The sequence below is a fragment of the Epinephelus moara genome, chromosome 22 (assembly GCF_006386435.1).
Source record: "Epinephelus moara isolate mb chromosome 22, YSFRI_EMoa_1.0, whole genome shotgun sequence".
Lineage (NCBI taxonomy): Eukaryota > Metazoa > Chordata > Actinopteri > Perciformes > Serranidae > Epinephelus > Epinephelus moara.
Genome location: NC_065527.1, coordinates 16,488,487 through 16,508,839, shown reverse-complemented (window position 1 = coordinate 16,508,839; position 20,353 = coordinate 16,488,487). Strand labels below are relative to the sequence as shown.

The following is a 20,353-nucleotide window of genomic DNA, read 5'->3' as shown; positions in this document are numbered from 1 at the left end:
AGTCAAACTTCCTAGGAAGAGATCGATTTTAAGTGTTTTTCAAAAAAATTCAAAATGCCGGGAAATCTATATAACCGGAAGTTATGCGTTCTTAGGCAAATTTGTTTCTCATGAGGAGAGGCATCTCTGTACAAAGTTTCATGTCTCTACGACATACGGGGCATGACATATGCCCATTCAAAGCTTGCAATTTCAATTGGTTGCTATAGCGCCCCCTTTGGCCAATTGATGTAATATTGCTTCATTCGCATCCTCCCATGACCCTCTACCACTGTGCCAAATTTCACATGGATTGACCAAGTCAGTGAGGAGAAAAACGTGGAACAGACACACCCACACACACCCACAGACAGAGTTTTCGTCATTATATAGTAAGACTATGCAGGATTTTCATTATAAACAAAGTATTAGCATACAAAAGTAATCCCTCTCAATCATCACTTATGATCCACTAGAAATGTGTGGTGGTGTATTTGACCAGAGGACACTTGGTCAAGACCCCCTGGGGATCATGTTCCGACATTGTAGATGTAATGGCGTCAGGAGTGCAAGGCTTACTTATGAATGGACAAGTTAGGCTAAGTTTAGTTGGCCCAAGGTCAAGTTAAATGTGTCAAGGCACCATTTTAGGTAACAGTATACATGCCACCAGTGACAGTTTAAGCAAATATGATTTTTTTCATAGAAGTTACCAACTACATCTTTAGGAAGTACTCTTGGGAAGTTTGTGAGGGACTGGTCCCCAATAGCAATATACCTAAAAGAGGAACTCATTAAGAGTACTAAGTATGAGGGTAACAGACAGATAACAGAGTAAGTGCATGTAAACCACATTTTGTGAACTCGCCTGGTTGTGACTACTGCTCTTGCTCACTTTTATTGTTTTGTTTATGTGTTTGTTCTTATTTTGTGGTTTTCATTTTGTCTTAATTGTAGGTCTATGTATTGTATTATTTCATTAGTGTTCAAAATTAAAAAAAATGTTGAAACACACCTGTGCCCTCCTCTCCATAGCCGAGATGTGGGGGGATGATGACGGTGCGCCTCTCTCCGACACAGACTCCAATCAGACCTTCATCCATGCCGGCAATCACGTAGCCTTGTCCCACATAGGTGTCATAGGTGCGATTACGAGAGTAGCTGTGGAACAGAAAATATTATTTTAAGTATTTTTACACCGACCCATGGAAAAACAAAAACACAGTCATTCTGGGAACTAAATATAAAGTGAGTTGTTATTTGATCGCACATAAAGGGCTTTAGGCAGTGAAAAACCTAATGACACACGACTGCCTAAAAGAGTGGACTATAGGACACAAAATAAGTCTAATCAAGGGAAATGATTTCGAGAACATCTTACCAATAAAACCACTGTGCATGAGTTGCAGGAAGCAGTTGGAGGATGCATTTGTGGTTTTCGCTGATGCAAACATACAGTGCCGTGACATTTTAGAAAACCTCAAATGCCTGGCATAAGTATTTGCATGTAGAGATGTGCAACAGGAAGCTAATATGGTGGCTTTTCGTAAGTCCATGATGTCTGTATAGAATTTCTTAACAAAAGCTACATGGTCTAACCTGCACGGCTGCACATGATGAGAACTTACTGAGCTGTTCATTGTCAAAGCAGATGTTTCAAGCATCGTTCCTCAAAAAGAGAACTCTGTCAGCTTCACAGAGATTTTCTACAGCTATAACCAGAAATAAATAAAACATATTTGCAACACTTTTTTGTTTTCTACATGTACTGGAAAAGATCTTTATATTACAGCCTAGAATCTTTACTTTAAGACATTAATTTTTCTAGTTTAATTTTAGACTTTGTTTTCAATCTTCTCGGATATAAAAACACTTGTCAGTTGACCAGAAATTTACCACACACGAACCAATCCTCTGTTGTGGCAGCACTAAAAAAAAGAGAAGTTAAACAACTTTTTACTGGATGCAACACTTTTTAAAGCGCACAGGAAATGGTGTTTAAGTTTCGATTCCTCGCTCAATATGTCTTCAGTACACAGGGCGATGCTGCCACCCTGAGGCCACTTGAGGAATAACATTTATGTCTGTTTCTAATGAGATTTACTATGAGCTTTATTTAACTCTGACACATACCTGGAATCAAAAAATGTTCCATCAAGGAGGCTGCCGTTGTAGTGGTAGCGTACAAAGTCTCCAGCGACGGTCTTCCTCGTGCAGGGCTCGGGCACCACCTGATTGGTCACTGTGATCCCATCTCTGGGGTTGTGGAGGTCCAGAAGTACGACATCAAACACAAGAGATGCCTGTCCTGGGATGTCGCTACCTGGAGAGAGAGGAAGAAGAAAGGTTGAAAACAAGGAAGGAGGCAGGTACAGGGATGAGGAAGTACTGAAGTATTATTCCTCATACTTCTTCTAATCATGACCAGGATCAATTCCACAACCAAGTTGGTGGAAAGTGGATTTAAAATGATTTTGTTAAACTATTTTTACAAGGTCAAGAATAAACTTTTAGTAGAAACAATGATAGTGTAACATGAACATGACAATATTTATTGTTACAAATGTCTGGCATTAAATGGAGGCCTAATTTAAAAGTTAGAAATGTTGGTCAGACTGGATGTGATTATATTTCACATATTTCAGTGTACTGTTTAGCTGTAAAATGAGAACGTTGGTCAGGCCGGTGGGCAGTACATGGTACTCATTTAACCGTCCCCAACAGGGTGGCCGGGTCACAAACTTTCTTGTTTTACTGCCAAACAGTACACTAAAATATGTCTGAACAAATCTGAGGTGGGCAATAGGCAATGCAGTAACAGAATCTTGATTCATATTTGATCAGAGCTGCCTAGTTTGACAATTTGGCCGCAGTTCACCAGCAGTGATTGACATGATTCACAGCTGCTTTCGAGAATCCTCGGCTCTGATTGGTTGTTTTCGTTCATGTGTGGTAAGGCCACGAAAAGCGCTACAAGGCAACAGACGAGGCAGAAGAGTATGATTTTGTAATTTTAGTGATCTGTGTGATTTTAGTGACAGTTTCAGAAAATATAACAAAATTTTCTTTTTATATAAAAGTCATCAACTACAGCTTTAGCAATGCTACATGCTCTGAAAGTGAAATGTCAGCATTACTTTTTTCCGATTAACTTCAGTCGCACTTTTTAATGAACTTGTTTTAACAAACAATTATAATTTTTAAAAGCATTCCTGATTTATGGAAATTTAATCTACTATTATTAGTCTGTTGTTAAAAGTCATTACATTTGGTAAAGTGTGCATTGTGACTTGTTTAGGACTCAAAACTTGTCAGTCTTGACTTGACTTGGGATTTGAGTGCAAAGACTAACTTGTGACTTGCAAAGAAATGACTTGGTCCTATCTGTGCTTGTAAGTAAACATGGCAAAAAGTAAAGGAATAATTTAATATTTGGTGAGATAGGTTTACTCCCTTGATGTCAGACAGATAAATGAGTATGTGAGAAGGCCAGTGCCTCTCTTAGATCTGCAAACATGTCAAACAACTAGCAGGCAGTTAGCTTAGCGTAGCACAATGACTGGAAACACAGGGAAACAGTTAGCCACTTCCTAATTTCTCTGCTGCGTTTCCTGTCTGGTGAGCAATAAGGATATTGGAATTGAGGAACTGAACTAGCTGTCACTCAATTTAGATAAGTTAAACTGTATTTGGCTAAAAAATGATGACAAAATTAATCAAATTTGTCAAAGTCCAAACTAAAAGGACTTCAAAAGTTGCAGTGTTTGCAAAGACATTGCTCAGGGCTGGTGTTTTGGGAAAAGAAGGACTGACACTGAGAGGTTACAACAAGATGAGATGTGTAGTTTCACTGCAAATGTGTGTGATGTACTGACACCTCATGTGCCAAGTGTGCAACTACAGCACCTGATGATTTCCATTGTAACTACAATTCTCTTATCATTAAGGGTCACTTACAGGAATGTGATCAGACTTGAACGATAGTGAACACAAAAATCAAAAATACATACATTTCCTCTTTTTCTGGTGTGAGTTTCTGAGTGTTGGAGATATCGGCTGTAGAGATGTCTGCCTTCTCTCCAATATAATGGAACTAAATGACAATGAACTCTGCCTTTAAGGAAACAAATGAATGTAAAGGAATTGTAAGTACTCACCGTCTCCATTCTCTCCATATCCAAGTGATGGTGGCATAGTGATGATGCGTCTCTCTCCAACACACATCCCCAGAAGGCCCTGATCCATACCAGCGATCAGCCACCCGATCCCAACGTATGTGTCATAGGTACGCATGCGGGTGTGGCTACAGCAAAGGGTGGAGGAGAGATGTTACATATACAGTGTATATGTGTAAGTGTATTCAATGTGAATGAGGGGTTAATATACAGAACAAACCTGGAATCAAACAGTGTCCCGTCCAGCAGTGTGCCGTTATAGTGGTAGCGAACGTAGTCAGACACCTCCACTTTTCTGGAGCAGGTGGGGGGGGTGTGGTAGGTTTTGATCTGGACGCCATCCTCTGGGTTCCACACGTCAAGGAGCAGGACATCAAAGTGGAGGATGGAGTCAGGGGGGATGATGTCACCTGAGGAAGAGAGGAAAGCAGGTCATTCAACTTCAAACAGCAAACAGGACTCGCTGATCTCACTCACGTGTTTAATCACTCTCACACTGGGTCTTGATAACATGACCTGAAGTCATGTTATCAAATCTCAAGATCATTACTGCCTACTCTTCTCCGTGAACCTTGCAAGTAGGTGAAGCCAAAACCAAAAACATTTAGATAAAAGAGAGTCAGTGCTTTGGATGTGACATAGCTGGGAAAATGTGCATTAAACTGCTGCATCAAAAAAGCAAATTTACATCAGTGATTTATTTTCTCAAGATGTTGTGTGCTGGTCCTACGTCTGTTCAGAGATCTACGGCATTTTGAAATATGGGTGTTTTATTTTGAATTAAAATAAAAATACTAATACTTATTACGTATTACTTATTAACACTTATGCACTCACTTCTGAAGACTTCTAAGGTCAGCAAAGTTTGTGTGACTTTTACCTGAGATTACTATTAAAGGAATACCTCACCAAATGATCATTTCTCTTTCAGTTAATCAAGAAAGGACAGCAGGGGAGAGATCCGCACACCAATACAACAGCAGCAAACGTTTCAGTCCTTGATCATCGTCAGCACTGATGATAGTGAAAGACTAAAAGATTTGCTGCTGATTTTATTCACTTTTTATTATTTTTTGCCCTTTGAGCAACTTTTTTGTGCACGGAAGTTCTTAATAAATTGACAATTCTTTTGCATTCATCTCAGCCTGTGAACCTTTTTTGTGGCTGTCCAGCCCAGTTGTATTGGTCCTCACTTGGCTGTCCATTGTACCGTTGCACCCATGATTAACTTTTTTGCTGCCCTAAGTAGGCGCAGTTTCACAGCAGCCCTAAGACTACTTCGGTGATTCACCCTGTCTTCAGCAAACATGTAAAATGAAGAGACAATGTTGTTTAAATGACTTATTCTAAACTCACGAAGGATAGCAAAAGGAGTAACTTATTTCCATATCAATATAACAAACGATCTGGTCTTAAAGGGATAGTGCACCCAAAAATGAAAATTCACCCTCACCCTCATGCCGAGGGAGGCTCAGGTGAAGTTTTAGAGTCCTCACAACACTTGCAGAGATCCAAGGGGAGAGTAGCAACACAACTCCACCTAATGGAGGCTTACGGCGCCCCAGATTCAAACGTCCCAAAACACATAATTGAAACCACAAAATATCTCCATACTGCTCGTCCGTACTGATCCAAGTGTCCTGAAGCCCCGACATAAGAAGTTGTTTTTAACCTCATTGTAGCCTGTAGCTCTAACTGCCTCTCTGTGCACCGCGCTCACGTGTGCGAGCTTGTGCGAGACAGTGAGACATGGGCACCGCGTTCATGTGTGTTCACGTTTTCGCTGGTCTCCCCTCGCTGGACACTTGGATCACTACAGACGAGCAGTATGGAAATATTTTGTGGTTTCAATTGTGTGTTTTTGGATGTTTGAATCTGAGGCGCCGTAAGCCTCCATTAGGTGGAGTTGTGTTGCTACCTCCTCTCCCCTTGGATCTCCGCAAGTGGTGTGAGGACTCTAAAACTTCACCTGAGCCTCCATCAGCATAATGGCTGAATTTTCACTTTTGGGTGCACTATCCCTTTAAGTCTGTACAGAACAAGTACAACTATTTAGAGTGGCACTGAAAATAATATACATAGGTTAAATACTTCACCCACAAAACAATCCCTCCTATATCAGTTACTCACCTTGTGTTACGTTGAATGTGTGAAGAAAACTGTGATGAAACAGTGAATGAAGAATCCGAAACAGAGAAAATTCTTGATGAATAGAAGTCATAGAGCCGCGTTTTAACAACAGCAAAATTACATCAAAACACATGTTTACAAACTCTCACACAACTCGTGCAGTATAATCCAAGTCTCATTTTTTCAGTGTAATGCTCAGTGCTTCTAATTAAAACACGCACTACTCATCCATGCGTGAGACTGTTTATGCAGAAGTGTTTTAAATAGTAGTTTTAGGGAAAATGCATGTGTTTAAGAGGTACTGAGTATACAGATGGATAAATGGAACTTGGATTACACTGCACAATTTGTGTGAGAGTTCGTAAAGATAGACTTAAGATAGTTTGCTGTTGTTAGACGCGGACTCCTATGACTTCTATTCATCAGGAATTTTCTCCATTTTTGGATTCTTCGTTCACCGTGGAGGCATATGAGAAAAACCAAGTGTTCACCATGAATTCAAAGTAACATGGGGTGAGTGATGTGCAAATTATCTTTTGAGGGTAGTTTATGTGAGAAATGCTCATCAGACTGACTAAATATATGATTTATCATAGAATTGGATATGACAAGACTTTTTTTTTTTCTTCAGTCATTTTTGGGGCAGTCTACAATATATCATGTTAAAAGCAGAGATGCAAAGATTGGTCACTAATTAATAAGTATTTTTCTGAAAACAAAGATGCAGCCTTAAAAATAACTGTGTAATCATGCAAAGTAAACTACTCTTCATTTCATTAACCCCCCCCCAGTCCCAAAAACAGGACATGACCCTGGTGCCCTCAGCTACAGCCTGAACAGCAGTAACTGATCAGTCCGTCCACTCGCCAACATTTATTTTGGTGAGTGCAACATCTCAACCAGCTGTGCTTTAAACATTATCATGACTCACTGCCTTTTGAGCCTTTATTAACTCAACAAGTGCACAGGAAACATGGACAAGAGGGTGAAGGGGAAGGTAAATGGGAGTTAGGTGCAGGAGGGGTGCAAGGACTGTGTGGGTGGCAGCCGTTACATCTTTACTAGTAATGAGCTGGCAGGCCTCTTTCTGGTTTAAATCTCTCTCTGACTATTCCTAAACCTCACCTCTCTGTTTTCTCTCTCTCTGATGTTCCTTCTGATACAGCCTCGTTGTGGAGGATGCAGCTGCAGCTTCTACCTGTCCACACATGCCCCCCTCTGTCTCCCATTATCTAACTATTTCATGCACACACTAATACATACACTGACGCACCAGTCTCTACATGTAAACAGAGCCTCCACATTCTTCCTCTCATCACTGCGATCATCCTTATATATATAGACATTTTCTGCATGACACAGTCTCAACGATGCCCACAGTGGCCCAGATTTATTTATGTTTTTACACAGATCAAGTTCTAGAAAGTTTGACAGCCTGCTGCTGATGCTCAACCATCTGCGGCGCAGTCACCGACAGCTGAAAAGTCTTGATCCAAAGCAGCTTCCTGGTTTGTGATGTCCCTCTGACATCATTCAACATGGACGCTCGGGGGCAGCCCACTTCCTCTCTGCTTCGGCCGACTCTAGTACAACACAATGCAGCACTTTCTGCAAAGCCTAATATCTGTCCCTTATGCTCCTGCCAATCTCCGACCAAATTCCCTCATTGTTATAGTGAGCTGTGCCAACTGTGTGCTCACTCATCTGTGTATTTATAATGACTCCCCAGTGGAATGAACACCGGCCCGTCCTCTAACTTGGTGGAGAACATGTTATATACTGTCCTGACTGACCTGGAACAATCAGCCAGGACAGGGACGTGCTCAAGTGACAGGAGGTTTAAAACACACCGTATCCCTTTTTTCCGTATGCGAGGTGAGGTGGGATCTTGACCAGGCGTCTCTCGTTGACACACATCCCCACCAGAGCTTTGTCCATCCCTTCGATCAGCTGCTTCTTGCCCACAAACACGTTGTAGGTGCTGCCACGGTCGTAACTGAAACACAGAAGAACGTTACTTTTAAATACCTGTGAGGACAGGAATGACTGCATTACATTCATTCAGTGTTTACTCCAACTACAAACGTACTCATACCCTAAAACAAACACTACGAGCCCTAGCTAAAGGTTTTGTTCCAGTGAACACATGACTGTTTGTTGTGGAAAAAACAACCTGTGAGGAACAATTAAATCACTCACCTTGCTTTAACAACTCAATCAGAGAAACTCACTTAGGCAAACTTTCACAATATGTCACACTGGCCGGTCAGGGTTCAGATTCATTCAGAGTAAATGCACCAGAATCTTATTGTGATGTCTCTTGCAGGTTATACTTGTATTTTTACACTGTCATTTTGTGCCTGAACTTGAGTTATTCAGGACATGAGATCTAAATTTCATCATCTTTAAAGCCTGTGATGGCTTAAGATTATGGATGGATTACTGAGAGGGCCTACCAGGCACAGGCCCAGGGGCCCAGAGTGTCAGGGACCCCCTCTGGCCCTCACATGCAAAGTATCACTTGAAGAGACATCTACAGACCAGGAAGTGACTCAAAATGACCACAAAGAACCATAAAATGACTACAAAGAGACACAAAACAACCACAAAGAGACACAAAGAGACTCACAAGGCTACAAAAAAAAAGGAAAAACAATCACACAGAGACATAAAATGACAGGAAAGAGACACAAAGAGACTGACGATGACTACAAAAAAAGGCAAAACGACCACACAGAGACTCAAAATGACCACAAGGAGACATAAAACAACTACAAGGAGACACAAAACAACCACAAAGAGACCCAAAGAGACTGATGGTGACTATGAAAAAAGGCAAAACAACCACACAGAGACACAAAATGACTACAAAGAGACAAAAGACAACTACAATGAGACACAAAGAGACTGACGACAGCTACAAAAAAGGGCAAAACAACTACAAAAAGACACAAAACGACCACAAAGAGACACAAAATGACCACAAAGAGACAAAAAACACCTGCAAAGAGACACAAGGAGACTGACGACGGCTACAAAAAAGGGCAAAACAACTACAAAGAGACACAAAGTGACAGCAAAGAGACACAAAGAGACTGACTGTGACTATGAAAAAAAAGGCAAAACGACCACACAGAGACACAAAGTAACAGCAAAGAGACACAAAACGACCACAAAGAGACACAAAAAGCCTACAAAGAGAGGCAAAGCGACTACATAAAGACACAAAATCACAAAGACATGCATAACAACTTGAAAGAAATGCAAAACAACAATAAAAAGAAGCTTAACAGCAACAAGGTCTGTATGTCTTGCTCCTGTGTAGGAGAGGTGGTGGGGCCCTCTGTATGTCTGTGCCCAGGGGCCCATTGTCTCAAAATCCGCCCATGATTACAACGCATCACACAGGTACACACAACCAGATTAAAATGTGTAAGATCTGTCTTCAAGAATATGTACAATGTCTCTGCAAGACCAGGCCACAGCATTAGCTCATACTGCAGAGCCCGCCTACTTTAACAGATCAAATTCTTCAACAAATGTGCAATTAATTAAATGACCAAAAAGTGAATCTGGGGCTTTTGGGGCCCTTGGGGCTCTAGGGGCTCTGGGTACTACATTGTTACTACTTGCTACCAGATCAGTGGTTCCCAAAGTGGACTCCAGGGACCTTCAGAGGTCGTGGAGGGTCTTTGATGCACAGGTTACAATGGATCCTGTGCTATCAAACAGGCTCATATAAATCTAAAGGAAAATTCTCCATCTGGTCAAACCGAGGCCTTTTGTGTGATCAGTGTGGACATGAGAAGGGTTTGGAGCCCTTACATGTAGCTTACATGGATCCAGAGCTCAGTCATCCTGCCTGCCTGCCTGCCTGCCTGCCTGCGTGGCTCAATGGGACGACCTACTCAACGCGCACTTTTACGCATCACGCACGCTGTTCGCACCGTGAACCCGGTCTGCTCTGCACACTGAGACTCAAAAAAGTGATCATGAAAGCATTGTTTGCATGATACTCACCTCGAGTCGAACTTCTTGCCGTCCGGAAACACGCCGTTGTAGTGATACCTGACATAATCCCCCACTTTGACTGCGCGCACACACTCCTCTGGCACGAAAGTTTTCTCAATGAGGATGTCGTCTAACGGTACCGGAGGAGCGTTGCAGGCGGCGAACGCCACCAGAACCGACAGAAACAGCATCCCCTGCAAACACTGGTTCATTTTCTCTGCTGACAAACCTTCAGACGATGGAGATAACTGAGGTACGGCCTATGTGAGTGTGTGCTGCCTCCCTGTTCTCCGGTACTTTGATTTCCTCTACTCAGACTTGGATAAGAAGTCCTGCCCCCGGTCCCAGCGCAGGAATGATCACATGTCAAGCTGCTTTTACCAGCACAACTTCCGGTTGAACTCTAAAGACAAAACGTCGACTGATGACCTTAATAGTATGTTTTGTCAATTATGCACAGGTTTAAACTGCTGCAAAATATTTAATCAGATGTCTGTGTGAGACAAGAGCAGATACAAACCCAGCTCAGACAGCAAACTGTGCTATTATTTTGAAATTACAATCTACACTTCCTGTCTCATCCTGCGTCTTTTTGGCTGACTTGACGCACTTTGGGATTGAATGGGATAGTTTTGGGCACCACGTATTGCTCTTGCGCAGTGCAGTCACTGAGATGTGTCAACGTGGTAACGTAGGGGTCTCACAGCTGCAAACACATCCCCCCCCCCCTCTGCACCCGTGTAAATCAGAATAATGCACACATCTGGATACACCTCTGGATTGCTGTCAAAGTGTGACAATGCGCATAAGTTTGCTTTTGCATGATGATGTGTCCACATAGAGAGCTGTGCTATTGGGGTGCAGGCCTGTGGAGACCACACAGGAATGTCTCTACGTGGCAGTGGGAGGGGGTGGGACACTTTCACCAGGGGTTTAATTGGTGACCGAGAGGAAACAAGTTTAAACTTTAAAGAGCAGTATTTCATGGAATATATTTTGTTAGTCCTGAAATATAAAATAACGGGCAAATACATTTGCTCTTTACCTAAAATACAGGATGAGTCTCCCCCAGGTGTTATTTTATGGTTTATGAGCTCTGCTGCCTGTCAGGTTTTTACTTGCTCTGTAAAAGGACAGAGCAACAGCAGTGATTTACTTGTGTGATTCAGTGGGAGGAGCAGCTCCAGCAGCCCCCACCCGCTGCAGCGGCTGTTCCAGCCCTGCGCCCGGGGGTGGGGAGGCTTTTGTCCGGATACGTGGTGGAACTTGAGGCGGTCCCAAGCACCCACTCCGGGATCATCCCAGCCCATCTCCCAAACTCAAAAATGGCACCCTCCACTTCTTCCCAGCTCTTCTCGGCGCTTTTAATCGTACTTTCCACCTCTGTGGTGAACTCTCAGTATGAAAAATACAGCTTCAGGAGTTTCCCCAGAAATGAGCTGATGCCCCTGGAGTCCGCGTACAAATACGCGCTGGACCAGTACACCGGAGAGAAGTGGAAGGAGACGGTGGAGTACATGGAGGTGTCTCTGCGGCTGTACCGGTTGCTCCGGGACAGCGAGGCCTTCTGCAACCTCAACTGCAGCTCCGTCCGGCTGGACGACGAGCACAAGTTTGCGGAGTTTCCAGAGCTTCGGGCCTTTGGGAACGTCATGAAGAGGGCGCAGTGCCTGAAGCGATGCAAACAGGGGCTGCCCGCTTTTAGGCAGACCATGCCCAGCCGGGACACCATAGATGAGTTTGAGAAGAGAGAGCCATACAGATACCTACAGTTCGCCTACTTCAAAGTAAGCAAATATGTGAAATATATGGGGTCACCATGGGGGGTCAAAGGTCTCCAAACCCTGGACTTGTATGCGTTTAAATTTCTGTTTGACCTTATGACGATCCAATGCTAGTATAAGGTGATGGTTTTCAGTGCATCCACAGTTTCTATTTAAAGTCACTGCGTTTTTTCCTGAAACGTGTTCTGACGTCATCTACGTGCCACGGATGCACAGGGGGGTCTGTGCTGCAAGAGGTGCTGAACTTTTACCTGTCAGTGCTTCAGTTTTCTTGTTCTCCCTTTGAAGAAGCAAAATAATAAAGACACATAAGGACATTTCACTGGCCATCTCCTCCACAAGGGAACTAGTTTAAAATGTAGGTTATTACGTTTTATTCACATGCAACATTCATACAGAGGGGTGACAAAATAAAAGAAACCTGAATACTTTTAACAAGCCAATTGACCTATTGTACAGCAACAACATTCATTTCTTATTATCTAAAATACAGTCTATGATTCATAGCTATTCATAATTAATTTATTGGTTTTTAGTTGTAGTGTATCACATTGGTAAATGATAAATGGACTATAGTGCTTTTTTAGTCCTAGAAAACACCTAGAGGGCTTTGCGTCACCCATTAGCACACATTCACACACTGGTGCCGTCCATACAAGGCACCACCTGCCCCTCAGATAAACATTCAAACACACTCACACACCAGCAGCCACAACAATGGGATTTGGTGTTCAGTGTCTTGCTCAAGGACACGTCAACATGTGGACACTCTAAAAATAATAGGAGACCCTGTTTTGGTGCGATATGGCACCCATCTTTTAAAGGATACAGCAGCTTTGCCAAATAGTGCTATAGAACCATCAGAGACCATATAGCCCTATTTTGTTTGTAAATTTCTGAACTTGAGGGTGCTTGAATGATGTCAAATAACACCATGGACGAGTCAATGTGCTTCTAAATGACACTTTTATTTTAAATAAGAGTGATTAGTTTTAAAATGCTCACTGGGAAACATAGTATGCTACATTTTCAAACCTGAAGTAGTTTTGTGTACATGTAGGCACAAAGGTTCCAGTGCTTTAATGTGTTATTCTGTGGAAATACACTGTTTATTTTTTAACTTATTTTTATTTTCAACTAGTTAAATGGAGTCTCACAGTGCAGTCATTATGTTCACAGACACAGCCCATGCATAAAAGAACAGGACTGCACAAAGCATGTTCACAGCAGGTATTAAACTTAAAGCATATGTGTGATGGGGAACAAAACTTGACATCAAATCACAATCCTCGTACCCCATACCCAAACCCCTAATAACAGCCGGGATATCGTCAGTAGGACGGTCCTCCATCTCCTGAATAGTGCAAAAAATTGAATACATTTTTTTTTTTAAATGACAGATGCGCTGAAAGTCAGGCTCAATATTAAAAGAGAGGAGGAGGGATGTCTATGTAAAGGCAGGTTCAGAATGATGGTGTACTTTATCAGAGTGTACACTGACAGAAAGCACCAAGACCAAGAAACAAACACAAAATCATTAGACTAACTGGCAACTCTGAAAGTGCTTCAGAAAGGGGCCCCAAACCTTTTGGAATTTTTCATTTGAGTTACTGTTTGAGTAGCGAATCTTTTCAAGATTTCAATGTCCATTTTTGATCGTCCACCATTTGATGGTCCATATTTGAATGTCTTAAAGTGTCTAAATGGGAGGTCAAAGAGTCCAGTAGATCATTTAAAAAGGTATGAAATAAAAGGTGCCCATTTAGTTTGAAATATATCTGTTTTTAAGTGCAGTTATACTTTCCCTACAGAAAAAATCTTGTAGGCTGTTTTAATGTAGTGTTTTTATTCTTTCCCCAGTAAACTAAACTAACCTCAAGAACCAGTAAGGAAACCTCTGTAGAACATCACACGGACTTAAAGGGTTCTCGATTGGTTTCTCAGCTTAGTTTAGTTTAGTGTACCAGTAGAGAATCACCAAAGAACAAAGTTCACTCTTCAATCCACACCAAAGAACCGCAGAAGAACCAACACTTTGGGCCACTGACCTTCCCATTAGACAGCTGCTTTACCTCCTGAGCCACCGCCACTCCAGTTTAGTGTTAGCATCTCATTTATATTATTTCCTCCACTGATGAGCACAGCAAAACAATGTGTGTTTGTGTTATTTCCCCCAGTCCAACAATGTGGCCAAGGCAGTGTCTGCTGCCCACACCTTCCTGCTGAAACACCCAGATGATGAGATGATGCAGAGGAACATGGCCTACTACAAGAGTCTGCCCGGAGCTGATGAACACCTCAAAGACCTGGAGACTAAATCCTATGAGGTACACACATATACGTGCACACACAGGCTGCATACATGTGAAGAGTCACACCCAAACCCGCAGTCTTTGTGAACACACACACACATATAAAAATCGTTCTATTATTGGCTCTGTGGGTGAGCTGATGTGGTAGCAGCCTGTGGTGAACCGGCCAAGCTCGCCACATCATGGGGTGATTCATTCAGACCAATGCTTCCCAAAATGGGGCCTTCAATGGTCCCTGACAGAGCTGTCATGGCCCCAGTAGGAATGACAAATAAACCTGAACTTGTTACAGTCGTTAACTATGAAGTAAACACCTCAATGATTTTAGAGTTTGACTGAACCAAAATGAACATGTATCTCTTCAGGAGTCCGCAGTGTAGACACTCGTCCCTGTCATCGCTCCATGCAGACAATTAAATATAATTATATCATTAAAAATATCACTGACTTTAATAAGACATCCATGTGGAACACTCCAGTAATGAAATCATGCCCAGAATGAACATAATTTCCTTTGTTTGTGTGTCGCTGCAGACGCTGTTTGTGCGTGCAGTGCGGGCGTATAATGGAGAAAACTTCCGTACCTCGGTGTCAGACATGGAGCTGGCTCTGCGGGATTTCTTCAAGGTCTACGACGAGTGTTTGGCAGCATCCGAGGGCCCCAGAGACGTCAAAGACTTTAAAGACTTCTACCCCTCGATAGCTGGTCAGTTCACACCTGTCTCCTCTGCAGTACTTCAGCTCTGACTCTGTTCTTGCTGACCTGGTCGTCTATCACTGCGTTTCTCTTTTGTTAAATACCTGTTTTGCATCTGTCTTCTTTTTTCCATATTACTTTAATCCTCCCTCTACAGATCACTACATAGAAGTCCTCAACAGGAAAGTGACCTGTGAAAGTGACCTGACGCCTGTCGTAGGAGGTTTCGTCGTCGAGAAGTTTGTGGCCACCATGTACCACTACCTGCAGTTTGCCTATTACAAATGTGAGTAGCATGTTGTTTCCCTAAGGTCCGCTGTGTTATGACTTTAATAAAGGAGGATCCCAGGTTTAAATTTAAATGCTGTGTTTTTGTTGTTGTTGTTTTTAGTGAAGGACCTGAAGAACGCAGTACCATGTGCAGCCAGCTACGTGCTCTTTGACCCCAATGATGAAGTCATGAACAATAACGTGGCCTACTACAAGTTTCACAGAAAGCAGTGGGATCTGACAGAAGAGGACTTCCTCCCCAGATCAGTGAGACATTTTAACAAATACAATTCTTACTCACGCAGTCCCTGTCTTTAGTTTATAGATTAAACAAATGAGATACAACATGTTAAGAGAGCTTTCAGGTGGCTGGCAGGCAGATTTTGTTACATGGGCCTCTCTGTTATGCAGCAACATTTCTGTCCTCATGAATTACGTCCTCATATTTTCTATAAAATTTTTCAAATATTAATAACAAATGGCTTAAATTATAGATTAGTCTTTATCATATAAACACAGATAATACATATCTGAATAAGGATATATGTTCTTTTACTCTGCTGACCTTTCTTATTGGCAAATACTCGATTTTATTGTTTCTAGTGCAAAGTATTTACCTTCTACGTGAACTATAAACCATAAAATTATAAAAAAAAAAAATAAAAAAAAATTCCAAATATTATTTTATTATTTTGTGGGGCATGTTAGACTCTCTATGATTTTTTTTTACCATTTTCAAAATTAACTGTGTCCCTGAGGTCATTTTCCAACTTGTTATTTTGTAGTTTCTCAACCTCCAAATAAGTAAATATATAATAGATTTATTTATATGGCACATTTCGTACACCGGTTCAGCCCAAAGTGCTTAACAAGATCAGATTAAAGTAAACAATGACAGTAAACAAAATGGCAATAATAGCAATAGCAGTAAGTGAGATAAAACAAACAGCCAAAAAAAAGAAAGAAAGAAAAACAATTTGGCCAAAATGCAGCAAAACTAAAAAAAAATACAACAATTACATTGAGACCATTTTCAGGAAATGAGGTATGTAAACTTCAGTAAACTTTCATTCATTTCTTTTTTTCTTCTTGTTAATTTTTCATGAAGTTAATCTGTTTGTCACACTCTTAAAGTTTAATCTTGTTGGGCTAAATTTTAAAGAAAGTTAGTCAATCCTTTTGATCGACTAACTCCAACTAAAAGTTTTAAAAGTTCTGTTTATATGTAGAGGGTTAGCTAGCTAAATCTGGATCCCTCACATAGCTAAGGCTAATTTCGCTTCAAATTTTCCACCCTGTTACATCTATAGACCCATATAAACCAGTCCACCCATAAAGAGTATTGTAGTGGCTATTTTTAGTCTGCATAGCCGTCTTCATCTTAAATCACTTCTATAAATAACCACATCTTAGAGACAGCAGGAGATGGCTTCTACACGTTGAGTCAGCTTGGCAGCAACGGCAACATCCTAACGGTAGAGCAACTATGTTGCTACGCCGATCTCATTTATTTTCTCAAGCTGAACATTTCACAATAAGGCTTTATTTCCTGTTCATCACATTTGTACGGTAGCCGCACAGGACCAATATAAAGATTCACAGAGATCAAATATACAGGAATTAAGTAACCTTGCACATTTATCAACCACTTCAACATTACAATAAAACATATTTCTCTCTGTGTGATAACAAGTCATACCACTTAACAGTAAAAGAAACGTCTCACTGATAAATGGCACTTACAATTATTATGTTAGTGCTTGAGATCAATATGTTTTCTTGACAGTTAAATGTGTTGCTTTTGTTATATAATACAAAAAACATGAAGTTTTGAGGCTGAAATGTTGCTGCATAACACGAATGACCCACATTTGGACAGAGCCATGTTAGCTGTTTCCCATTGTTTCCAGTCCTTATGCTAAGCTTACTGAACTGGCTGCTGGCTGTAGCCTTATATTTAACTGCCAGACATGTAGGCCAAGTGTTAGACTACATCTACAGTTAGAGGTGGCAAGAAAATGTAGTATCTGACATGCCAAGCAAATACTGCTTTAAGTGTTCAAACGGGTTTAACAGGTAACCTAAAGAGTCTTTTAGTCAGTTAGATGAGCAGATCGACACCACTGTCATGTCTGTACAGTAAATATAAAGCCACTATCCGCAGCCTGTTAGCTTAGCCTTACAAAAAGACTTGAAACAGAGGAGAGCAGCTAATCTGGCTGTGTCTGAGGGGAATTAAAAAGAAAAATTAGCCTTGAAAGCTCACTGATTAACATGTTAAATCTTGTTTTTTAATCTGTACAAAAACTGAAGCGTGAAAACAACAAATTGTGGTGTTGCTGTGTGTGTGTGCCTGTTTCCTGGCCAGGCGCAGACTTTGTGACAGAACAAGGGAAGCTGTTTATCTGTTTCCAGGCTCTTGTGTTAAACTGCTTCATATTTAAAGGACAGACATGAGAGTGCTATCAATCTTCACATGTAGCTCTGCATGAAAAGCATGTAGGCATATTTCCTTTGAGGTTCCCCAGACTAACTACATGTGAAATTGATTTAGCACTTCTTGGTTCACTGTAACACACATTTCACCTGCTGTACTCCTGTGTGTGTGCTACAGGAGGCACTGCGGTACTACAATCAGACCACCATGCAGCTACAGATGTTGGAGTTCGCCAGACAGCGCCTTCTGAGCGACGATGAGGTGCGTGCCTTTGTTTACACACTTCTGTGGGTTGCTGCATCACAGGATGCTTCGAGGCAGGAGGTCATCTATAGTCAAGTGATAGGAACATTACAGTCTATTCTTAAAAACAGATCTGCATGACTCCCATGGAAGCAGTCAGAGTTTGGATTAGGATTTGTCCTTGTGTAACTTATGGAAAAACCCTGGATTCTTCAGTCAGGTCACATGACGCCCTGCAGTACAATGTGGGCCCTGTGTTTATCAAGCTGCAATATGGCACACAGCCTTGGGGTGGCAGCATGACACTGGCATTTCTTTAAGTTGTTATGATGCAGCACAAGGACCGTGGCCATCAGGGCAACCCAACATAAGCCAGGATTACATGCTGTATGTGGTAAACACCATTCAGCTCTTGACGGTAATCTCTTTAGTAATGCCAGGTATGAGAAATCACAGATAGTACTGCAAGTGGGAGGATTTATGCTAATGCACTTCAAACAGACCCTCCTGAGTTGTTGTTTTTTCTTCCTCACGTGTGTCTGCAGGGAGAGGTGATGGAGTTTATAGATGAGTTCCTGGACGACGATGATATGCCCAAATTGGAGTCTCCGCCGAAAGACTGAAACAAAACAACAACCCCCAGTTTGTATTTATTGGGATTTGCAAAAGATTGGTCACTGTGTTGTTACCTGCAGATCCACATCCTGCATATGTTTTAATTTCCTATTTCGTGCACTGAACATCCTGCTCAGTGGTATGGACATACAGCACGGTGGTCTAAATGATTAAGAAACAATGATGATAACAGAGATAGAAATATTTTTACTCACTGTTTAATGGATCCGTTCCTCCACTGTGAATCATGTATACTGTCAGATACTGTAATTTTTTACAATGAAAGGAGAATAAAACTTGCCTAACATCGGCAAATAATCATTACAGTGTCCTTGTTATACTACAGTTGATTGTTTTGCTGATGTGGTCATTTGTGAATAACACCCATTTTGTCTAGGGCTGCATCTGCTAGTATGTTTTCAACTAATATATAATTTGTTTGGTCTATGGTGAAATATGCTCATCACAGTTCCCTAAAGTCCAAGTTCATGTCTTCTTTTTCTGTCCAACTAACCATCGAGAACCCAAAAATGATAAATTTACTGTAACAGAAGATGAAGAAGAATCATTCACCCCCCAAAATAATCATTTGTTTATCAGTTGCTCACCCTGTGTTACATTGAATCCATGAGGAAAGCTTTTTTTCTTGCCTGCCTCCTCGCTGAACGAAGAATCCAAAAATGGAGCAAATTCATGATGAATACAGCAAAACTGTATCAAAACATCCATTTACAAAGTCTCACACAACTCGTGCAGTATAATCCAAGTCTCATTTATGCAGTCGTATGCTCGACACTACTGAACAAACAGCCCTTTCCGATGGGGAGGTGAACTAAAAGTGAAATTTATCTATGCTCTCTTCAAAGCCAGACTCCACTGACAAAAACTTTGGTTTTACCTCGCTGAAAATGGGGAGTGCTGGTCTACCACTGCCTCGACCAGTTAGTTTGTTTGACTTAATGTGTGACTTTGGTGAATTGGAACGAACCCACAGAAACTTCAAAGTCACGCAATTACAGAAACAAACTAACTAACTGAGGCAGCGGTACACCAGCAGGTCCTGTTTTCAGCAAAGATAAAATCACTGGTTTTGTCAATGGAGACTGGCTTTGAAGAGAGCAAAGATACCTTTCACTTTTTGTTCAGTTTCCCGTCAGAAATGGCTGCCTGTTTGGGAAGTATTGAGCATACAACTGGATAAATGAGACTTGGATTATACTGCAAGAGCCGTGTGAGAGTTTGCTGTTATTAAACATGGTCGCCTATGACTTCAATTCAAAATGAATTTTCTCAGTTTTTGGATTCTTCATTCACCGTCGAGGCAAGAAAAAGTTTTTCTCACAAATTCAGCATAACATGGGGGGAGTAACTAATTAACAAATGGTCATTTGGAAATTGAGGTATTCCTTTAAATGATTAACTTATTGATTATTTGAATATTTCAGTCCACTGATTTTTGGCTCGAGCCTCAATACAGCAGGATGTTTGCAAGGGTCCTTCAGACTGAAGTGCTGAGCCGAGAGGCATCCAGAGAAAACACTGAGTTGTTTAATCATGTTTGAACATTGAGTCTCTGTGTAGTTTGTCACACAGCGATGTTAAAAACCCACAGGGGAACATTCTCGCTGTATTACTGTATCTCTCTCTGTGTCCTCATTCCTCTCCTGCCTGTATTTACCTGTCTCTTTTATTGCCTCTCC

At 41.4% G+C, this 20,353-nt stretch overlaps 2 protein-coding genes across 2 annotated transcripts in view; one reads left to right on the top strand and one right to left on the bottom strand.

Annotated features, from left to right (window-relative positions):
- fkbp9 (FKBP prolyl isomerase 9) overlaps positions 1-10,623 on the bottom strand; it is a 14,706-nt gene extending 4,083 nt beyond the window's left edge. The window contains exons 1-6 of the mRNA XM_050034297.1: positions 10,305-10,623; positions 8,135-8,280; positions 4,375-4,564; positions 4,137-4,282; positions 2,113-2,302; positions 995-1,140 (exon numbers count right to left, since the gene is read on the bottom strand). Of these exons, the coding sequence (XP_049890254.1) occupies positions 995-1,140; positions 2,113-2,302; positions 4,137-4,282; positions 4,375-4,564; positions 8,135-8,280; positions 10,305-10,507 (1,021 nt within the window). The 5' untranslated portion in view covers positions 10,508-10,623. The remainder of the gene's footprint in view (positions 1-994; positions 1,141-2,112; positions 2,303-4,136; positions 4,283-4,374; positions 4,565-8,134; positions 8,281-10,304) is intronic.
- Positions 10,624-11,460: 837 nt separating this feature from the next.
- crtap (cartilage associated protein) lies at positions 11,461-18,974 on the top strand. The gene is made up of 7 exons (XM_050034298.1): positions 11,461-12,082; positions 14,257-14,406; positions 14,926-15,097; positions 15,246-15,374; positions 15,480-15,625; positions 17,973-18,056; positions 18,584-18,974. The coding sequence occupies exons 1-7, from the start codon at positions 11,621-11,623 to the stop codon at positions 18,659-18,661; spliced, it is 1,221 nt and encodes a 406-aa protein (XP_049890255.1). The 5' UTR covers positions 11,461-11,620; the 3' UTR covers positions 18,662-18,974.
- Positions 18,975-20,353: the final 1,379 nt, after the last annotated feature.

Coding starts and splice junctions, on each gene's coding strand:
- crtap (XM_050034298.1), top strand. CDS start 11,621: ATGGCACCCTCCACTTCTTCCCAGCTCTTCTCGGCGCTTTTAATCGTA. Junction 14,407..14,925: donor TGGAGACTAAATCCTATGAG/GTACACACATAT, acceptor GTGTCGCTGCAG/ACGCTGTTTGTGCGTGCAGT. Junction 15,375..15,479: donor GCAGTTTGCCTATTACAAAT/GTGAGTAGCATG, acceptor TGTTGTTTTTAG/TGAAGGACCTGAAGAACGCA.